Source organism: Eschrichtius robustus, chromosome 21 (assembly GCF_028021215.1).
Source record: "Eschrichtius robustus isolate mEscRob2 chromosome 21, mEscRob2.pri, whole genome shotgun sequence".
Lineage (NCBI taxonomy): Eukaryota > Metazoa > Chordata > Mammalia > Artiodactyla > Eschrichtiidae > Eschrichtius > Eschrichtius robustus.
Window position 1 is genome coordinate 34,429,833 of NC_090844.1, and position 22,953 is coordinate 34,452,785.

The following is a 22,953-nucleotide window of genomic DNA, read 5'->3' on the forward strand; positions in this document are numbered from 1 at the left end:
AACCCACATGCACACATGAGGCTCCACAGAGCAGGGGTGAGCATTGCACGTTAGGGCGACAATCACCCCTCGGCCCCTCTGCCTTGGTGAGAAGGCTGGAGTGGGACACGTGTAGATCCTTGAAATTACTTCAAAAAGCTTCATCCTTCCCCCCTCAGAGCCCCTGATGAAGGCAGCAGCAGGCTTCGCACACACACGTTCACAGAGCCCAGCGGAGGGAGGCAGGGTTGACAATGTGACTTTCTCACCTCCCCAGCCAACTCTCGCTGTGGGGCTTGTGGTTGGCTTTTTATGCGAGGGGGGTTATGTACTGTTGTTGTGTTAGTTGTTAATTAATTGGGGTTCAAACTAGCTGCTTAATAAATAAGCAAATAAGAACATTCCCCAAAATGACTGAAATTTGTTGGATTTATTTCTTTCTAAAGTTTGTACATTTACATATATCATATACATATTTTAAATCCTTCACTATTTTGCATGATTTCTATTACATAAAAACCATTTAAATGCAATAAATTTTGTTGCTGTAAAACAACAAATTATCCCCAACTTATAAAAACACAGGAACAGTTATATTCATGAGCATTTACACAGTAGAGAAACGTACTCTATACATCACAGCTTCTATACACATCAGGTGACTCACTGGTCTGCACGCTTAGCTTTCTTTCAACAACGGTGAGATAGGGTAATATTTATATACAACCATTTTAATAAAAAATAAAGCGATCGTAAAATGTAAACTTAATTTTCAAAATATTCTTTAAACACTTTAACAATATCCACATAAATTACTGTTCCATTCAAAAGATGACCACCATAAATCCCGTGATCCTCTAGGAGACAGCATTTCTCGAGCCTGGTGGGCGAGGAGGAACAGGTTTCCTAAGGAGTCGGTGCCACGGGCTCACCCAAGTCGGCCAGTGCTGCCAGTCTGGCCACTGAAAAGGAGTAGGCTGCTATCTTATCACTAATTACTTTCACGATTTCAGGGACGTATGGCACTGGGACTACAATGGAACTGAAGTGACTGGTGGAGAAAGCTCTGAAGGTAAGGGACTGACCCACTCTGCCGATTAGTTTGAACCCCAGTAAACATAACCCAGTTAATAGGTTGGAAACGTTCAAAGCTCATTTTATATTAAAGGATACAAACCTCTGCCCTCTGCCTGCCCTACAGCAATCAAGGCTGCGGTTCCAGCTCTCCACTGCGTCAACTTCTGCTCTAGAGACAGGCTCCAAAGCCAGTGGGGGTGGGGGAGAAGGAATGCAGGGAGGCACCGAGGCCTCTGCCCAGCTGGGCTCTTGGGGCCTGGGGAGAACCGCGCGGCAGCGGGCTGCGTCCCTTAACGCTTCCGCGGAAGCGAAACCTTATCCATTTCCAGAAATCTGGTGCAAAGGCAAAGAGATCATCCATCCCCGGTTACAGTTCAACCTGCCATCTTGTTTCTTGCAAAGGCAACATATACGGTCTTGGCTTCAGTCAGAGAATTGTTTAATACCTTTGTCAAGCGTCACTGCAGTGACTCGGTCACCCTCAGCAGGGTCAGCCCATGAGGACAGCTGGATCCCTGCAGCCAGGGAAGGCGCACATGGACCAACCCTGGGCTCCTAGGAGCCCAGGAGGAGGGAGGCTGGGAGGAGCCCCTCTTTGCAGAGAGGTGGATGCTGGCCTCTGAGGTGGCGTCCCAGCGGGAGCCCAGGCCCACAGCGGGTCCTGAACTGAGCTTGTGCCTGGGGCTCCCCGGGGGGCGCTCGGGGAAACGGTAAGGGGAACTCCAAAACTCTCCCTAGTAACCAGCATTTTCAGGAATTGACAATAAGGTGCTTATTTTTATAGCACTATTCGTGAAAGCTGAGCCTCCACCCTGCGAAGGGAAACCCATCGTGGCCAGGCTCCTCCCCTTTCCAGCCTCACCACCAGCTCAGAGGGGAGGCTGGCGGGGGGCGGGCTGTGCCCCCCCCCCCTTCCCCGTACTCCCTTCTCAAAGGAACCAACTAGAGAGCGAGCAGCAGCGCCACTGGGGACGATGGCCACGCCAGCCACTGCGGGACGCCGGGGAGCGGAGGTCCACCAGACAGGAGCTGAGCGTCCCCCAACTGCCAGCCACCCGCCTCCCTGCACAGCGTCCAAGGTCAGATGCAGGGCTCCAGCTCCCGCCCGCCCGGGAGGGGCCTGCGGGCCGCTGTCACCTCGGTCCACACCTCTCGGACCACTCGGGTGCTCTGTGTCTCAAGTTTATGTCACTTAGGACACTCGCTGTGTACACGTGTGCAAGTGCATGTACATACTGCCCAGGCTGCACGTGCACCAGATCTCTCGGAGCGGAGGACAGGCCACAGCACGTCTTCCTCAGCGGAAGGCAAGCGGCTCCCACACTCCCCACACCCCCACTTTGACTCTTGTTCCTGCAGCTTAACAAAGGGTCCTAATGGCATTAAAAATCAATGAGCACGCATACTCTCCGCAGAGGAGATGTTATTATCCACGCCAAATGGTTACTTGGCTTTATATTAAAAGTCCACACATTTCAAATGATTAAGCTCCAAAGTGAAACTTTTAAATTTTGCTACTCCTTTTGTATATGATTTCTGAGTCAAATGGACGCTTCTGCAAATCACTATGGTTCTTAGAAGGAAACACACTCTTGTGGAACAGAGACCCTGCTGCGCAGCCACAGAGCCAGCTCACGGCGCGGTCGAAAACAGATGAGGAAATAGGATACACTGGCAAAAACGGTTTGAGACTGCAGAGTTAATTAAAAAAACGCAAGGGTAACCACCACCGCTACTGCAGCCTGGAGCCGGAGCTGAGCCTCCCAGCCCACGACTCCCACCCTCTACACTGGACACGAGGAACGACAGGCAGTGTGCGTAGACGAATACACTGCGCTCAGCCACTCACTCACACACACTCAGTTTTGCTTTAAATATACCAACATGCTGGCTAATAAAGTTTTAATCTCTAGTTATCTAATACTTATATACTGTAAGATAGGCAGTAAGCTCAGACAGCTAAGGCCAGTGGCTCTTCTTTGGGGAGAGGCCGGAAAAGAGACTTAAGTATAAAAATACTAAAGTTTTAACCTGGCCCCATAGCCTGTCCTAAAATTATTTTACCTGTGTCTAGATGCTAATTTGTGCAACCGCAGGCCTGGAGGGCAGTCCCAGATCTCCGGAAGCCCTGATCTACTGCAGGGCTGGCGATAGTTCTTTAAGGTGAAGAGGATGAGGACGCAGTGCTAGGAGGGTGGTTTGAGCTGCTGTAACACAGACACAGGTACATAAATGATACGCTGGGCACTTAGCTGATTCTTCTGAAAGCTCTATTTTTCTGGACTAATTACAACAATAAAGAACGTGTGCTTTAAAGCATCACATTTTGTAATAAGCCCCAAATTGTCAGTTTGACTTTATGTTTAAGTGCTCTTAATACTGAAGTTGCTAAGACTGCACAGGTTGCCTGTGTTTTGTTTTTTTTTTTCCCTTTCTTTCTGTATATTTCAAATTATAATGAGCTACAGCCCCACCCTGGGTATTGTACACAGGACACTGAAATAGTTTAACAAAGTTAGTTCAGAGCCATTTTTGCTCTGGTGATTCAAAGCTTACAGACGAAACTTTCTAGCATAAAATCTTATCATTAAAAAAATTAATCAAAATATCATTTGAATTTAAGTTTAATAAAACAGTACCACTGTATAGACTCTCAAAAACTGCATTATATATTCAGTCCTATGAGGTTTTTACTTGCTTTTCATATCACACTGGTTAAGGACAAAAATAAATTTGATGTACATATACCGTATACTGATGTACAACCTACACGTTGATACATATAGATACATACAACTATAAATACCCACAACTACGACATTGGCAGGTGACAGAAGGCATACTCTTTGATGCCTGACATACTATCAATATTCTCCAAAAGCCTGCAACACTACAGATACACACATAAATTACAAAGGATGAGCCAAAGAGACCTAAGAAAACCTACTGTATATACAACTACTTAACTTGCGATATTTTCTTGCTGTTGCAGTCAAGTCCACAGACTGTCATGCAGATTCACATCTTTACTGGCACTCTCTCTCTGAAGACATTCTCTCTGCAGGCACTGGCCACTCACTGTCCTAGGCAGAGGCTGCCCGCTCGGGCTTTGGGTACTCTGGGCACAAAAGGAAAATGGCAATGGCTTTGGACCTTGGTCCTCCTTTTGAGAGTGAGACACTGAAAAGAGAGCAGAAGCGGTGACAAAGCACCTTTCATCACTGTTGGGTTATTCTGTGTGAGCTACTGGTCTCTGAAGTCCTCTGGGTAACTTGGTACTATAAGATGTCCAAGGCCAATGGAGACACCTGTTGCCCGGGGCGGGCAGTTGGCCTGGGAGAAGAGACAGCCAGAAAGCTTTGGAACCAGGAAGGCCCAGAGGCTCAGCTCCTTACAAAAGCCGATCTTCTGTCAGAGTAACTCAGACGCTCTGCGAGAAAAGCAGGTGCTAGTTAAGCCCAAGTCACGCTAGTCATTAACCAGGCTCTCCTGTGGACAAGTCCTGGGAGCCCCTTTGATTCCTGTTTAACAGCGTTAATCTTACAATTGCAAAACTTCTGACAATTGAAAAGTGAAGGGATCAGGAGGTTGTCCATTGTTGCAGCTAAGGAAGGTGGCTCCTGACCTGCTGAACCCGTGGCCCGGTCCACAAGAGCTACACTACAGAGCTTTGGACCACAAGGCTGAGAATGCCCTGTGAACTTGGCCTTAAAAAAGCTTCACGGGTGACTACAAGGAAAAGTGCCAAAGAATCAAATTCCAGTGACCACTATCTATACCCAAGAAAGTGTTCAAAGTAAGACAATGGAGAAACTTCTTTAAGGTCAATTTTCTTCCAATTGTCTATGATTAGGGATAAAGGCAGAGAAGAGGTGCAGCTCGAGGCCAAAGCAAGCCCTGCCCTACCTAAGAATGTCTTCCCCGGCTCTTTCTGTGCTGGAAGGACAACAGGCCGGGGCCGGCAGGAGGCTCCTTCCCTGCTGGGTATGTAAACCCCTCTCCAGCCTCAGGGGTTTTGTGCTTTGGCCACAGGGTGAAACACGAACACAAGAGACCAACCCTAGGTTGGCCTTGGAGAGCCAGCCAATTTTTCTCTCCCAGAATTAACTCCCTCACGTCACTTCTGACCAGGAAACACTCATCTTTGGCATGAGGCTCACAGCCGCAGAAGCACAGACGGTCCTGCACAGGTGCCCTCCATCCTCTTTACGCAAGAGCAACAGAAAAGGTTCACACGGTCCAGGACTGCAGTCCCCCAGACGACTCTACACGCGAGGCAATTAAAATGTGCCGAAGTGTTGCTTGGTTTAATCAGGCGTTACTAAGAGTCAGCAAATGATGTCTGTAAAAGGCAAACTTCAAATAACGTCTATGGCTGGCAATAAAATAAGGACTCTTGCATGCTAGTCATCAGGTTTCCATTGCTAACAAGGAATTCCTGACCCCTCCCTGTAAATGTCAGCATGTGAGGTGGGGGAACACACCCTGAGACACTTCGGTTCCGCACACGGCTGCTTCTATGGACAATTCGGCAACAAGACTGTCACCAAGGTATTTTGATGACTCTCAAGATTTTCTATACTAAAAATTAATATTAGGTCTATTTCTGCGAAGAGGAATAATAACTTATTAGATGGAGAGAGATCGCAAGGCTCCCGGTACTGAGGGATGGGTGAGGGATGGCGGGCAGTACCTTCAGAAGGGAAGGAGGGGGCTCCCCTGTACCGTGAACTGGGTGGCAGGCGTGGAGGAACTGTGAAGGGGAAGGTCTTCAGTCATGTCTCCTGACTAGACTCCACGGGAAAGAAATGATCACAAAGGAGACCCTGGTTGGCTATGCGCAAGGCTCTCAGGATCCTGTCACAGGAGGGGCCTTGTCTCCTACAGGATAAGCTCTTGGCCTGCGAGGGGCACTGGCACCAGACAGTCCAGAGGCCTCAGGGGGAGGTGTTCTCAGCCCATCCCCTAACAACGGCAGTCTGGGATCCTGGCTCACAAAGTAACCTTTGCAGTTGTTTTTCAAGATAAACTGTGGGAACACAGTATATACATACCACAGCTTCAAAAGTGCCCTTCTCATCTGTCTCTCTGTTAGCATATCCAGACGTTCTTGGAGAGAACATTAGTGAGTCACACAGTGAGCACAATGCCGTCGTGGTGCTGAGGCTGACCGGGCATTTCAGAGCTGCTCGAGTGTCTAAACACTGCAGCAAGGTACCATTCCATGTCTGGTACAGACTCCAAGTGACACACACGGAGACATTCGACATACACAGACACACACATACTGGGAGCACACACATTCAAGCCAGTCAGGGATGTTGATTTTTCTTTAGTTATTGAAGCTCAGAGATGATATGGTCTAGGTACCTCTCTCCCCTCTGCTTAGGATAAAGATCTAGGCAGAAAGCACACACACTGATGATTCAGATTCTAGGAAGAAAGACTATTCCCTTGTAGAAAGCTTGGATTCAGTCAGAAGCTACAAAGAAAGAATCAGGTACATGGGCCATGTTGGTAACTACCCTGTTTGTTTCTAGGTCTTGAAACAAATTTAGTCACTGCCTTTACCTAATAAACAAGATAGAGGGTTAGAGGGAGTTTTTCAAATGTGTGGCAAAAACACCACAAAGCAAGCAGCTACAACCTTAGGGAGGGGTTTCTCTTTTCTGGGCACCAGCAAATATGGGCATTTCTACAGCTGAAGGAAGTGCATGTTAATAAATAGTCCTGTATAAATGCTGGTGCATCAGAACAAAATACCACTAGAAAGTAGCATGGTTCAGGAGCAGGTTTTCTCTAATTCCCCGGAGCCATGCTATCCACGCAGGGTCCCTGAGCCTCTGGCCACACAGCACCTTACCTAGTAAACCGAGCAGAAAAGAGCAAATCTCTGGGGGAGAGAAAAGAGCATTCAAAGTAATTCCATTCGCTCTGAACTTGTGGAGATTCTAGGTTTAAGGATCACGAAGTTTTCAGGTTCCAAAGTCAGAAAGTTCTAACTCACAGTGGGCTCAATTTTCACTCCTTTCTCCTCCTCAGTAAGAGAATGTTCTGTTTATCACCCTGAATTTCAAAGGGACTGTCCCTGGAATAAGCTTATGACTGCTCTGAGCAGATACAAAGAAATGATTGAGAATCAAGGATTTATTTTAGGGGACAGTTCAGTGCAGCAGGGTGAAGCGGCTTCACAGAGACAGAGACAAGAACAGACTAAGGGACTCTGTGTTTGTCACCAGGAGATTCCTCAGTTTTCCAGCCATAATTCCTTCAGATTTTATTCCTTTCAGATTTATTGTAAAGAATCAACATTCTATTGCCAAACAACTATAGGGAAAAACAACTTTTTCCTTCCTTATTTTGCTTTGTTAAGGAAAGAATGAAAGGGGCTCCATTTTGATATTATTTTGTTAGGAAGACCCCAAATTCTTACAACCAGGAGACAACACCATGCCTATATATATAAAAGAACCTAATTCCCGGATGGCAGGGTATCCACCACAGACGGCTCTGGATTCCTTGTCTAGACCCTGTGGGAGTGAGGTAACAATTTCCTGCAGATCAAAAACACAGCTCCTTGCTGCAGCCCCCGAGTCCATTGTTGCCACTATCCTTTAGAAAACAAAATGAACTTGGGGCCACCTTGCCTCCGCCTTCAAAAGACGCCACTTCCTCCTTCCTTGCTTGGCTGAAATGGAATCTACACTTCAAGCCAGCTAATGTGCTTCTTAAATTCCCCAGTCCTGAGGTCCTTGCCCGCCTCTATCCCCACCAGCAGGGCCGGACTCAACACTCAGCGCTCGGATGCGTGAGGCCTCACAGGGGAGTGGCACCTCCCGTGACTGTAACTCTTAACTGAACTTCTGCGAGCGCGAGCGCTGGATTCCACCTCTGTGACTGGGCAAGAATTTCACATGAAAAGGCTTATATTAGCTCCGGCTAGAATTTTCTAAACTACAAAGTTTGTCCAGTTAAGTGTTTCACGATGGATTAAATCTTTAACCTTTAAAAAAAAGTGTAACAGCTGATTTGAGAACACACAAAACAACTCAGCAGAGTGCAAATGAGAGAACCCTGAGGGAGAAGCGATACATAATCCGATCTGAAATCATGATCCCCTCCCCTCACAAAAGGTGCATTAGTTATCAGGTAGCAGAAATCATCGAAGCAAAGAAATCAAGAGCAAAGAGACAATCTGTACAGAAACTAACAAAAATATACAATAGGAAAGGTTACTAATGCACCATTTAGTCACAGACTTTTTTTTAAATATATTCACGGATTCACCAGAAAGATCTTGAAAAACTCTATTTTGCTCCACGACCAGCACTTCCTGGCCGCAGATGGATTCTAAGTGACTTTTTGCTTAATGCTTGGAGTTTCAGGTCGGTGGTCTTTCCTCTCCGACACGTTTCTCTTGACCTTGGCGGTGACCGGAGATGCATCTGGGTTCAGCGAGGGGCTGGAGTGCGACTTCTTCAGGCCCGCGGCGCCCCCTCCACCGCTGCTACTCAGCAGCTCCAGGCCCCCCTCTTTCAGAAGGCGGACATACATCTCATAGCGGGTTTTCTGCGGGGAGTCAGAGAAGAGGGGTCAGTACACTGTCACAGGCACACGGCGCAAGGCGCCAGCGAGCTCACTTCCCGAAGGGCAGGGCTGGCAGCTCAGGAGGCCGACTGATGGTTCATCGATTCGGTAAGAGATAAAGATAGAACCTCAGTTCTCCTTTGTTCTGCATTCTGCAGGAATGGCTATGAGATGGAGGAAGCCTGCTTCCTGAACACTCAGCACAAGAAAGTGTGAGTTGGAAGAGCTGCGGCCTCTGGTTTTGGAGACCAGATGGCTCTCAGGCTCAGGCCTGCAGCCACTGGGGCCACCCCACAAGGTCGTGGCCGAGGCCTCCCCTGAACCTGGCTGGGGTGCGGTTCTTTACTCCCAACTTGAGGAAGCAGTTGGTAGTGAACCTATACTCCTGTCCCCTACGGGCCCACTAACACTTCCTACAAGCTGCTCTGGGTTTCCTGCTACGGCTTTTCTGCTAGGATTACCAGCTTCTCAGAGTACCATGGTTTCTTGCAAAGCTTCAAATTATTTCCTGATGCTGTTCTTCATTCTACACAATTTTTTTCATCAACTGTTCATTGAGTGTCTACTATGTTTTAAACGGCTCCTTGATTTTCTTGTCTCTGGGTATCTTTTTCTAAGAATAATTGAGAAGAACACTGCAGAGATTTTTTTCTCTAACCTTTATTGGTGCTGCTTTTCTTAAGTTTGTATCTGAGTCACTATATAGAGCTATTGTGTACATAGTACAAATTACAGAAGGGTCTCAGATTCTCGATTTGATAGATTCTAGTCAAAGTAAGTCTCTCATCATACTGCTTCCACACATGAAGGATCTGTAGAAGGCCTAAAGTATTTTCTTTCCAAGCAAAAGAACAGCTCAGTTATAAATTGTCCCAACAAAGGCAGCAAAGTCTTTTATAACTCTAAGTCTTTTAGGGATTTTTCTGGTCAAATTGAGATTTTTATATATCTGTTTTAAGTTAATAATTATGAAGCTGAAGCTACTTGAAGCTACTCTTACAAGTTGTTTTGTTCAAAAGTAAGGAAAAGCTGCTAGTCATTAAGCTTGCTCTGGTTTTGGTCAGTAGCCATGTTGAGGTGCCAAGCTTTGGTTGACAATGATTACATTAATGGGGTGCCCACAGGCTAACTTGAGGGCATTAACACAAGAATCATATACAATTGGTACGTTATTATCCCTGTTTTACAGTAAAGGAAATAGAGGCAGAGATAAGTCCAAGATAGTAAGGAAGTGAAGCTGGGATTTGGACTCTAGAACCCACACTCTTAAGCTGCATTTCCTTCCTGGGTATGAAAATATATGCAGGAATGTGTATTTTAGGATGACAGCTCTGAGAGACTCTGTAGGTTTGGCCATCAAAAGCCATTTTCAACTCCCCTCTTCTCCTATGTCCCTCCCACTGTTGATAAAACCAAATACTTACTTTCCCAGACACTCTTGCAGCTAAGATGGGCTGTGTGATATTTTGGCCACTGAGATATAAGGAGAACTCTCCTGGGGGGCTTCTGCGAAAGCGATTTTGCTTTCTGATGAAAGGGGCAGGCTTGAGAGGAGAAGCCACTGCTGCCAGCCCCTCACTCTTATTCCTTCCTTGACATGGATGTGATTCCTAAAGCTGTAACCCTGTGACATGAGGCAGCAGGCGTGAAGGCAAAAGGACAACATGCTAGGCCTGAGGGGAAATGGAAAGACAGAAAGAGCCCGGGTTCTTGATGACACAATGAGCTGCATCCAACTCCCAAAGTCCTTACTACCTCTGACTGTCTTGTTTAGTATGAATAATAAATACCCTTTGGGGTTAAGCCACTGTTAATCAGGTAATGGTTTTTTCTGCCACATTTTTTTCTTCTAGTTTCTTTTGAGATATAATTGACACACAGCACTGTATAAGTTTAAGGTATACAGCACAGTGATTTGATTTATATACATCATGAAAGAATGATCACAAAAAGTTTAGTGAACATCCATCATTTCATATAGATACAAAACTAAAGAAATCAAAAAAATTTTTTTTTCCTTGTGATGAGAACTCAGGATGTACTTTCCCAATGACTTTCATATATAACGTACAGCAGTGCTAATTATATTTATCATGTGTTTCATTACACCCCTAGTACTTATTTATCTTATAACTGGCCGTTTGTACCTTTTGACTGCCTTCATCCAATTTCCCCCTCCCAACTGGCAGCCAGAATTCTATTCTCTTTTTCTGTGAGTCTGTTTATTCGTTTGTTTCTTTTTGATGTATAATTGACCTACAGCACTATGTTAGTTCCTATTACACAACATAGTGATTCAACATTTCTATACATTTCAAAATGATCACCATGATAAGTCTAGTTACCAACTGTCACCACTCAAAGATATCACATAGTTATTGGCTATATTCCCCATACCCTTGACTCATTTATTTTGCAACTGGAAGTCTGTGTCTCTTAATCTCCCTCACCTATTTCTCCCCTCACCCTACACCTCTCCCCTCTGGCAACCACCTGTTTGTTCTCTGTATCTATGACTCTGTTTCTGTTATTATGTTTGTTCATCTGTTTTGTTTTTAATAGATTACACGTATAAGTGAAGTCATATTGTATTTGTCTTTCTCGGACTTATTTCATGAAACATAACACCCTCTAGGTCCATTCATGTTGTCACACATGGTAAGATTTCATTCTTTTTTATGACTGAGTGGTATTCAATTGTATATATACCACATCTTCTTTATCCATTCATCTGTTGGTGGACACTTATGCTGCTTCCATATCTTGGCAATTGTAAATAACACTGCTATAAACATTGGGTGCATTATCTTTTTGAATTAGTGTCTTCATTTTCTTTGGATATATACACAGAAGGGGAATTGCCGATCACATGGTAGTTCTGTTTTTAGTTTTTTGAGGGACTGCCATACTGTCTTCCACAGTGGCTGCACCAATTTTATTTTTAACTGAAGTAGAGTTGACTTACAATGTTGTGTTAGTTTCAGGTGTATAGCAAAGTGATTCAGTTTTATATAAATCTGAAAAAGAATATATATATTCTTTTATAGGTTATTGCAAGATACTGGATATAGTTCCCTGTGCTATTATACAGTAAGTAGGTCCTTGTTGTTTATCTATTTTATATATAGTAGTGTGTATCTGTTAAACCCAAACTCCTAATGTATCCCTCCCCGGTGGCTGCACCAATTTACAATCCCACCAACACTGTAGGGGGGTTCCCTTTTCTCCACAGTCTCGCCAACATTTGTTATTTGTGTTCTTTTTGATGATAGCCATTCTGACAGGTGTGAGGTGATATCTCACTGTGGTTTCGATTTGCATTTCCCTGATGATTAGCGATGTTGAGCACCATTTCATGTGCCTCAGGTACTGTTCATTGCAGATGAAAGCATCACTAATTGATACACATTCCAATTTTAGTAAAGAAGTAACAAAGGAATAAAATACTAATCTTTTCTCAGAAAGCTATCAATACATAAGGGTTTAATAAGGGCATATGCTAATAAAAAAATATGTCATCAGTATTACACAGTGGTCTATGCATCAGTGAAATCTAAAGTCATATTCATTCTAGGGATTTAGAGACTTAATCTGTCTGTAAACTGCCTTGGTGGCAAGATTAAAATGCAGGAAAGCACTGCATTTTAATATGAATAAGGTTTAGTAAAATGATCTAAAGACAGTTTAAAAATACATTCAGAAAATCAATGTGAGGCATACTATTTCATAAAACTAGGGCACTTATACAATAAAAGGGATATGAAGGACAATTTTTTGAGATGACTGGAAAGGGGACAAAAGGAGAAAAGGTGACTGGGCCATTTTCTACTAGCTTTTGAAGAAACTGACATTATTGGGAAAATTCACCAAAAAAATGCATAAAGAAAAGCAATTTCATCCACTCATTTTACAGCTCCAGCTGCAAAGCTGCTGCCCCCATAAATTACATCAGTGTGTCAATCAACAAACAAAAGGCAGAGTACAGAGGAGTGGCAGTACATGAATCATCAGATGAGAAGAAAAGACAAAGCAAAGCAAAGGGTGAAAGGGGGCTGGCAACCAGGACTGCTCAGATGTTGAGAGAAATAAGGAAAAAAACAATGTGGGTTTGTTTAGGAACTTCCAATGGCTGTGCTCTATTTCTGAGTTAAAAGGGCTTACAGGGACAGAGGCTACTAAACCCAGTAATACAGCTTTGCTTTCTACCATTCTCTGTGGCCAAGCCAAATTCCTCTGTAAAATATTTTAGGAAAGCTTATCTTTCATCTCAGGACTCTTCAGGACTACTGGAAGGACTGCGATCTACATTCTTCCGGGACTACAGACGCACCAAATTTGTAAACCTCTATCCAGAGGCTTTGGGGCCAAAAAAAGATTGCCTCTGAGCAAAGACAGGCGGCTCTGAATGCAGCCCGAGGAGTGGAGGACTGCCCTCAAAATCCTTCTCCAGGACCTCTCCTGGCTTCTCCCCGCTGGGGTGGGAAAGTCAGACTTCTTCCTAACAATGCAACCATGTGGCATCTTTGGGAGGGTTTATTTCCTTTTTTCCTTTCAGAGAAGACATGTCTCTTTTTTCTAAGACCAATCCTGAAATTTTTTTTAGGTTAGAGCTGGTGTTTAGGGAAAAGCAGAGCAGCAGCAGGACGTGTACTTCTCGATCACTTTTTAACCTGATGTGCCAGTTCAGAGACTGAAAACCTGAGGGTCATGTTCCAATGGTCAATCTCAGCCAAAGAAGCTGGTAGAGGACAGAGCAGCAAACACTGTTTGCTGCTTCCCTAGTAGCCTTCTCTTGCAGCTAACGGAGTTGTGCTTTTCACTGAGGGTGTCATGTTCTAGCCTAACCCCAGGACAGGAATCCTGGTCTAACCCAGACGGGATAACCCTCATCCCCTTGCCAGTCAACCTTGCAGCCCTGTGACCTAGACCTGGCCAGTGACATGTACGGAGAGCCGACTAGGGCACTTCCATGGAAGCAGTTTTTGGTGCTCTGATAAAAGTTGGGAGATGAAATGTTCGGAGCTACGGCAGGCACTTTGAAACCATGAAACGATAAGCATGAAAACAAAAAAGCCAATGTGCTAAGGATAGCAAATCAGAAATTTAGAAAGATCATACATCTTTGGCGGCAACTCTCAAGCAGCCAGTGACCATCTACTTCGAGTTTTCTTAGGTGAGATAAAGAATGTTTATACTGTTTAAAAACGTAGTCAAGTTTTCTATTATTTGCAGACTAATAAAACGGTCAACACTCAGCTTGGACTTACTCATAAAAACAACATCCCAATTGACTGACAGGGCTTAATTTCCAAAATAGACAAACAGTTCATAAAACTCAATAATAAAAAAACAAACAACTCAATCAAAAAATGGGCAGAAGACCTAAATAGACATTTCTCCAAAGAAGACAGACAGATGGCCAAGAGGCACGTGAAAATATGCCCAACCTCGCTAATTATTAGAGAAATGCAAATTAAAACTACCATGAGGTACCACCCCACACCGGTCAGAATGGCCATCATCAGAAAGTCTACAAATAATAAATGCTGGAGAGGGTGTGGAGAAAAGGGAACCCTCCTACACTGTTGGTGAGAATGTAAATTGGTGCAACCACTATAGAAAACAGTATGACAGTTCCTTAAAAAACTAAAAACAGAATTACCATATGACCCAGCAATCCCACTACCGGGCATATACCCAGAGAAAACCATAATTCAAAAAGAGACATGTACCACAATGTTCACTGCAGCACTATTTACAATAGCCAAAACATGGAAGCAACCTAAGTGTCCATCAACAGAAAGGATAAAGAAGATGTGGGGTACACACACACACACACACACACATACTGCAATATTACTCAGCCATACAAAAGAATGAAATAGTGCCATTATATGATATCATTTATATGTGGGATCTAAAATATGATACAAATGAATTTATTTACAAAACAGAAGCAGACTGACAGACACAGAGAACAAACTTATGGTTACCAAAGGGGAAAGGGGGAGGGGATACATTAGGAGTTTGGGATTAGCAAATATTATATATAACTACTATATATAAGATAGATAAACAACAAGGACCTACTGCATAGCACAGGGAACTATATTCAATATCCTATAGTAAACCATAATGGAAAAGAATATGAAAGAGAATATATATATATTTATAACTGAATTACATTGCTGTACACCAGAAACTAATGCAACATCAACTGTACTTCAATAAAAAACAGTATCTCAATTGAGCGGTACACGCACTTCCTGTCATAATTTTATTTAGGAAAAGATATGCTTAATTAATAGGCTTTGGTGTAACGTAGTTTTGTTGGGTTTTCTCTGAATATTCAACAAATTATTGATGGATGTTATTCCACTCTAAACCATACTGTGGTCACATAATAAGTATTAAATCCATTGACTATTTTATTATTTCCATTAATAGTTTTATACCAGTTGCTTGCTCGCCATGGGTGCTAGAGTACAGTTCTCTTGGTCCTCCCCTATAAGCCTACAACACGTAGGATATCAAGATTGTAAGAGTTAGCCAACAAATTGTCCTATAGCAGTTTCTGGATCTGGGTAATGATTAGTTAGTATACTAGTATTTACTAGGGAGCAGCCTGGAGATACTTCTAAAATCCTGAGGAAGGAAATTTGACAATAAAAACTTTGCTCCTTGATTCTTCTTTCTCCCATATCCCACATCCATCTGTCCCTCTACAGAATAAATTCAGAAGCACACCATTTCTCTCTGCTGCCACCACTTCCTGTCTGGACCAAGCACCGTCACCTTCTGCCTGGAGAAATGCGATGGCTGCCTCTCCGGTGCCCCTGCTCCCTCTCTGCCCCCATGCATACTCTTCTAGAAAGAGAGTCATGGGCTAAACTGTAAGTGTCATCTGCTCAAAATGCTCCAATGGCTTCTCATCCTTAAAAATCCTTCCAAACCCCAAATCCTTACCCTGGCCTAGGAAACCCCCATCAGGGCCGCCCCCCACCCCCCTGTCTGGTGTCTTACTGCTCCCCCCGGGCACGCTGTGTGCCAGTCACCCTGCCTCCTGGCTGTCCTTGAACACAGCAGACACACTCCTGCTCCAGACCTCTAGTACCTGCTGCTCTCTCTGCCCAAGAAGCATGGCCCCAGGAACCCACAGGGCATATTCTCTGGCCTCTGTCACCCCTTTCGGTCTTCACCCAAATGTCTCCTTTATGCAGAGGCCTTCCCTGGTCATCCAGACCTAAAACTGCCACACCTGCTCTTCGCGCTGGTCACTGCATTATTTTTCTCCTTGGCATTCTCACCATGAGCCTTAGAGTTTGCTCATGAAACAATCTTGTCTATCTTCCCCCTGCCAATCCTAGAATGCAATCACATGGGGGCAAGGACTTGGCTTTTGTTTGTTAATATATCCCCAGCACAGAGAACACAGAGTACACACTAAGTAAACATTTGATGAGTGTATAGATGGAAAGAAGGAACAAATGAGAAAATAAATTTCTCATATCTAATAGAAAACATATTTTGAACTCTCAATGTGGCAAATTCTAGAAAAATAAAACGACAGATATAGATGCAGAGGTAGATGCCTGATGAGCCCCTCTGTCAGTAGCCTCTAGGGGATGCTCTTTCACCTCCAGTGTTCCCCATTCCCATGTTTTCTACAAAAATGCTAAGGTCTGACCCTGAGTGGCACCACTCAGCAAAGACTTGTCTATGCCCCCCACATCCAGACCACGGCTGTCAAGATGCCACCCACGCAAACCCTGCAGAGTGCGCTGAGGCTGCGTACTTAAGACTGGGGCTCTCTCTCTACAGAGAAAGAAAAGTAGTTTATATCATACTTTTGAGGTTCATAAAACAGAGACATATTTTCTGAGCGTCTCTTATGTAGTAGTACATGAAGACCAAATTTTATTACCCACTTAGAGCTTTAAAAAAAAAAGTGAGAAACTGGACTTTTGGAGTGTGGGGTGTGGTGGTTCTTCATTTGTTAGTGACTAGATCTCATTCTGACATGAAGGGCAGCCTCTAAATTTACCTTCTAACGAAAGCATCCATTAAAAATACAGCATGCTAACACATATATATGGAATCTAAGGAAAAAAAAAAAAAAAGGTCATGAAGAACCTAGGGGCAAGATGGGAATAAAGACACAGACCTACTAGAGGATGGCTTTGAGGATACGGGGAGGGGGAAGGGTAAGATGTGACAAAGTGAGAGAGTGGCATGGACATATATACACTACCAAATGTAAAATAGATAGCTAGTGGGAAGCAGCCGCATAGCACAGGGAGATCAGCTCGGTGCTTTGTGACCACCTAGAGGGGTGGGATAGGGAGGGTGGGAGGGAGGGAGATGCAAGAGGGAAGAGATATGGGAACATATGTATATGTATAACTGATTCACTTTGTTATAAAGCAGAAACTAACACACCATTGTAAAGCAATTATACTCCAATAAAGATGTTAAAAAAAAAAAAAAGATAAGAGTTTGTCAATGGTCATCTATACGTGAATTCCTTTGCCTGATGACTCTTGCACTGACTTATATGTAACGCACCAGGATCACATTTACCCTTGGGTAAATATGTCAACACTCACCTAAGATTCTAAGCTCTGTGGGGCAGAGTAGCAACCTCATCAATATTAATATGGGAGGGAACCTGCTGTTGACACTAAACAAGTAAATAATAACAATATGGAGGTTTTACACTTTTGCTCTGACCATAATGTTCATAAGCAGATAGTAAAAAGGGAAGAAGAAACAACAAAAAACCATGAATGTTTTAATTAATATAATTCATGCCACAAAGTAACCACTGTGCAAGCATGAACATCGCTCCAGATCGGGCACGTTAAAGATAAGATGGGCTGCAGAACGCAAGTCTGTGGGAAGCAATGTGACAGTGAAAAGAGCAGTCTTGGGGGCAGGTGGCCACTAACTATGGCATTGATTCACTTTCCTAAATCCTTGCTAGTTTTCATTACGTGGCCCTTCCAGGGTGTACTTTCATTAGGAAGGACAGAGGGAGCCTGAGAATGTGATGTGCTTTGGGGACAGTTACTGTCTTTGGTCACGTTATTAAAGGTCTTTTTTTTTTTTTTTTTAATCATTTTCACAGTTGTTCCCTTTTTAAAAAATTTATTTATTTAATTTATTTATTTCTGGCTGTGTTGGGTCTTTGTTGCTATGTGTGGGCTTTCTCTAGCTGTGGTGAGCGGGGGCTACTCTTCATTGCGGTGGCTCCTCTTGTTGCGGAGCATGGGCTCTAGGCCCACGGGCTTCAGTAGCTGTGGCACACGGGCTCAGTAGTTGTGGCTTGCAGGACCTAGAGCACAGGCTCAGCAGTTGTAGTGCACGGGCTTAGTTGCTCCGTGGCGTGTGGGATCTTCCTGGACCAGGGCTCGAACCCGTGTCCCTTGCATTGGCAGGCGGATTCTTAACCACTGTGCCACCAGGGAAGCCCTGTTATTAAAGGTTTTGTCGTAGTCTCTGTGGATTCATTCTCAGATCAATTCTTAAAAATTTCAGAGCTGTATGCTCAGCTTCCTTGCTCAGAGATTCTCCGACAGTATGAATAGATTCATAGTGGTATAAATGTGTGAGCTGATCCCACTATCAGAAAATTGAGAAGGGATTTTACCAAATCCAAGCTCAGTGGCTACTCTCTGCAGAGAAGCATCTGAACACTGCTTTTGTGGCTTTGTCCATTCAGCAAGCTCTCTCCCTTAACTTCCTTCATAAGATTTGTGCTTTCCATAAAACCTTCTGTGACTGCCAAGAGCCAAAGACAATTCAAATGCTTAATGGCTTCTTTTTCTCCTAAAAGCAAGTTGTTTCTTCACTCTGTAACCTCCTTACTACATTTTTTTGCAACGTTAATTTATTAAGTTGGTCTTTAATCACCTGTAAGAATACTTCTCAAACATGTAGGAAAAATATCCCTTTCACTAGCAGCAATGCTTATTAGGGAGGAACAAAACAATACAGTATCCAAGGCCAAGTAAGCTGTGGCTTAGGTTGAATGGTAAGTGCTAAAAAAAAAAATCCTGAGTATTGTTATTATTTGAAAAGAAGTTTAATCACATCCACATCTGATCGAGCAGTTTCTTTTCTCTTGAGCTCTGCATACCATTTTTCATTTCATTTAATATAACACTATCTCCTTTTGACCTCTGATACATGAATACAATAGTAACAGCCTAAATGAAAGGAAAATTGCAATGGCAATTCTAACTTAGGGCTGCCATTTGCCTTCAGACCTCACTGCACCAGCAATCAAGTCCTGAATACATTTCCTCCTGACATTTCCTGGGTATGTCAGCTGGCTGGGTAAAAGGCCAGCTTAAAATGAAAGGAGAAGAACACCAATAATGTCATGTACATAGCAAAACAGTTTTTGCTCCTAGATCTCTACACTGGAAAACAAACAAACCAAAACAATTAAAACAAGCCAACAAAACAAGGAGCTCTAGAAGAAACTGCTCATCTCCACTCTGCATTCTATAGGACGATGCAGAATTGACTTGCAGACTTTCTCCTTGACCGGCTGGCTCACCCTCCGCTACCTGCTAACTTAAGAAAGCAATACATTAAAAACAGAGCTTTCTATAAGTTCTTATCTGAAAGCTATGCTAGGACTTACATTTTTAAAAGAAAATTTTAACGTTTTTTTCCCTATGCCATTCCCCTATCAGGCTTCTGCATGTAATGGTAACCCACTGCCAAAATATAGCAAATACACACATTTTTAGGTTGTATAGTTTGTATTCGTGGCTTTCTGGGAAAATCTGAGGCAGTGTGAATTCTATTGTTTCATTTCAGTCTACCTTTTGGCTCGACTGCTCTCTAAATGAACTTTGTGACTTCAGTTAAAAACAAAACTAAAATAAAAAGCTTACTTCTAACAATAATATAAGCAGAAGAGGTCAAAAAACTCTAATACGGACAAAAAGCACTGGGTCTGTAGAAAGCGTTTTGAGCGTGTCTTTGTCTCCGTCCTGTGGTCCTGGTCTGATGCTCCGAAGGCGTCTGGTCTCTGCCCCCAGAGCTCCCACAGGCCCTTCAGAGAGCAGCGAGGCCTCAATGGCCACCCCTGTCGTGCTTGTCCCTCCCAGGGCCCCCCGCTGCCAGGCCCAGGCAGGCAGATCCCCTGCAGTGCTTTTCCCTTTGCAACATCGCAGCCTTTGTGGAGAAGAACAGGACTTGGGTGTCAAGGAGAGCTTTCCCAATTCTGAGAGCTAATTTTTAAAACACTGCTGCCTTTCTCACTCTTCACACTTTGTTTCTCCAGCTCTCGAAACCCTTTCTATGAACCCAGTCTGTATTAGTACCCAGATTTTTTTTCTCTTCTTAGAAATTAAACTCGAAATTCTCAATTTAAAAGTCCACATAGCTCACTTAGAAAATAGAACACAGTTTGTTTTCTAGGTGGAAAACTCAAGAATTGTCCAGTTCCCACCCAGCCATGGGTCAGTTCTGCAGACCTGCCATGCACCAGGCTCCTGGCTCTGGGGGCCCTGCCCAGCGTGACCTTGCGTGAAGGTTTTGACAATAGCTGAGTGTAAAATTAACTGGAAAAAGAAAATTAACTCTGGATCAATGGGATTAAAAAGTTTAATGGAAAAAAAATTTGTCCCTTGAAACACAGAGATGTGAAGTCAAGTTTCTACATACCCAAGATAAGTAACCTGAGCTAGAGAAGCACTATTTATCTGGATAAGAGGCTAAATTTAACTCCTATGGGATAGAAGTTTGTCTCTCACTAAGTTTTTCCTTAGGGAACTCACATCTAAAACAAAATTTTAGTTTGTTATGACAACATTCTTACACAGGCCACACTCTTAATCCTTGGTTTATATTTAGTTTGTGCTTCTGGCTGTACTGGGATTCCCTAAAGTTACACACGCTTTCTCTCAGAAGCACGCTCCCGCGACTCTTTGTGGCAGCTGGCCTGTCACGTGCACAGGTCCCAAAACGCCAATGCCTGTCATAAGGGGACAGGTCACTCTTTCTAGGAAATTTTTAAAGTAGGATTTGAGGAAGCTTTGAAGGTAAACTACCTTCCCCCCTGACTTCCCAGGACACTTCATCCCTAAGATACATTGATTGCTTTTGAGCTCAAAGCACTTTTGCACCTTCTGCAGGCCCAGTTCAAACATCTCTCTTCCATCTCACCAGTTCTGTGTCCAATTCTGAGCCTGTCTTGGTAAAGTATCTTCAACCCGTGGAATCAGAACACTGAGCGACCAGGCCTCAGCAAGTCCCTCGCCCCCTCCAGTCTCAGGCTCCACAAGTGGCAGAATGAGGGGCAGCTATAAACTTCCCAGGACTCTCTAAGGAGGGAAGCATGACACATGGATGAAGACACAGTGCTGTTCCGGGGAGGGCAAGGCACATGGGAAACCAGCTGTGGTTGACTCTGTCCACAAACTGGCCAAAGGCCAGACCTGGTCAGGCAGGAAACCTCCGTTGAGAGGCCCCGACGTGTCCCTCGTGCACACGAGCCACACCTCCAGGAGCTGTCCAGGCAGACAGGTGCTCCTGCGACAAGTCCGTGACCGGGGGGACTGCTTCCAGCCTTCCAGTGAGGGCTGTACTGAGAAGGCTTGTACAAACATAGGATTTTTGCATATGATTTTTCCCTAATATTTCCAGAAGAACATTTCTGAAAACATTTTAAGTTTTCACTATAAGTCTATTGAGTAACTCTGAACTAGATGCACCTAAAGAACTGCAGTAGCCTGCTCCCTCCAAAAAGCCTCTGCATCTCAGAGCAGGGGCTCAAGCACACAAGTTTTTAAAACTCTTACATCAAAAGCATACAGATTCTTATGGAAAGTAGTAGGAAGAAACCTAAAGTAGTTAGACAGAGATAAAGTATTCTGGGTAAAAATAAAAAAACAGAGTTAGCACAGGAAAGGGCAGACAGTACCAGCAGTCAGCAAACCAACGGATGGGAGGGTCACTTACCAAAAGGTCCAAGGCAATTGCGAAGGAGGCCGCTCACACTATTTGCATGAGAATAGCTTTGCGGGGAGACTGAAGGGGCACTTCCTTCTCACAAGTCACTGCGGTGACAGCGCTCACACCAGGTGGGCCTCCTCTTTACTGAATCCCCACCCAGAAGTAACAATCAAAACAGTAAACAACAGGCACAGCACAGCAGCTAGACAGAAGCGACACCGTCTGCAAACTACTGTAGAGTCCTACGGTGCACAAGAGCTGCACCTCTTCCATTATGCGTGAAACCTGCACCCCACTTGTGACCAGGCCTCCCAGTCCCGGCTGGCTTTTCGGAGGACTGAGCAGCCCAGGAGCCACTGCCTCAGGCGGTTCCTGAGCACATGCAATGTGGCCACCTTACACCGAGATGTGCCCTAAGTGTAAAGGTATACTAAAGTTTGAAGACTTAGGAAGAAAAAAGTGTCAAATATCTTAATATTTTATAGTGATTACACGTGGAAATGATAATATTTTGGACATACTGTGTTAAGTTGAAACATCGTATTACAATTAATTCTACCAGTTTCCTTTTTTTTTTAAGTGTAGCTACTAGAAAATTTAAAATTATATATGTGGTTTGCACTATATCTCTATTGGACAGAGCTAGTCCAGATCCCCTGATAGCCCCAAATTGAACTATTCTTGTTTTACGTTTAACAGCACTCTTAGGGGGTCATCGTGAGAGTGAGTTAATCTAATAAACGATTTGCTGTTAGTATGTATCTTGCATCAAAAATACAGAGTTGGAGGTGACCTTATAGGTTAGTTCACCCAATCCCATCTCACCTCCACAGCCAGAAACTGAGGTCCAGCAAGGATAACTGGTACCAAACACACCAAGGATGAGACTAAAGTGGCCTCCTAACTTCCAGTCCATCCCTTTTCCTAATTTTACTGTTTTATAACTGCAAGTATTTGCTCTTTTCTGGCAGACAGTACATTCACACAAAGCAGTGACCCTCCTCAGAGCAGACATTTCAGGTGTAAGGAGGAATTTAGGGACAGAGTCACTGCGGGTCCCGTGACTGGCTGTTTGTTCTGCTTCTCAATCATCTGTTTAAAATGTGATTCAAAGGATCCTGTTGCTAGGCTTCTCCTCCCTTCAGAAGCATGCGTCATCTTTTACAGATGAAAATCCAGAGCTCTGCAGCCCTCGCTCATCGTGTCACACGAGATGCAACTCCAAACGGCAAAGCAAGACTCCTGTCTCTGTAGTTAACTGGACTTGTATGCCTGGGCAGCTGCTGAACCTGGGTCTCTAGACTCTAACGCTTAGTCTTCTACTAGAAAAAGAAAATT

The 22,953-nt window shown here is 44.0% G+C and overlaps 1 protein-coding gene across 5 annotated transcripts in view; it reads right to left on the reverse strand.

The window, feature by feature from the left end:
* Positions 1–389: 389 nt before the first annotated feature.
* The window catches only part of PSD3 (pleckstrin and Sec7 domain containing 3), a 560,448-nt gene continuing 537,884 nt past the window's right edge, over positions 390–22,953 (reverse strand). For all 5 annotated transcript variants that reach the window (XM_068532284.1, XM_068532286.1, XM_068532287.1 and 2 more), the window contains one exon: positions 390–8,625. In XM_068532284.1, the coding sequence (XP_068388385.1) occupies positions 8,407–8,625 (219 nt within the window). In that variant the 3' untranslated portion in view covers positions 390–8,406. The remainder of the gene's footprint in view (positions 8,626–22,953) is intronic.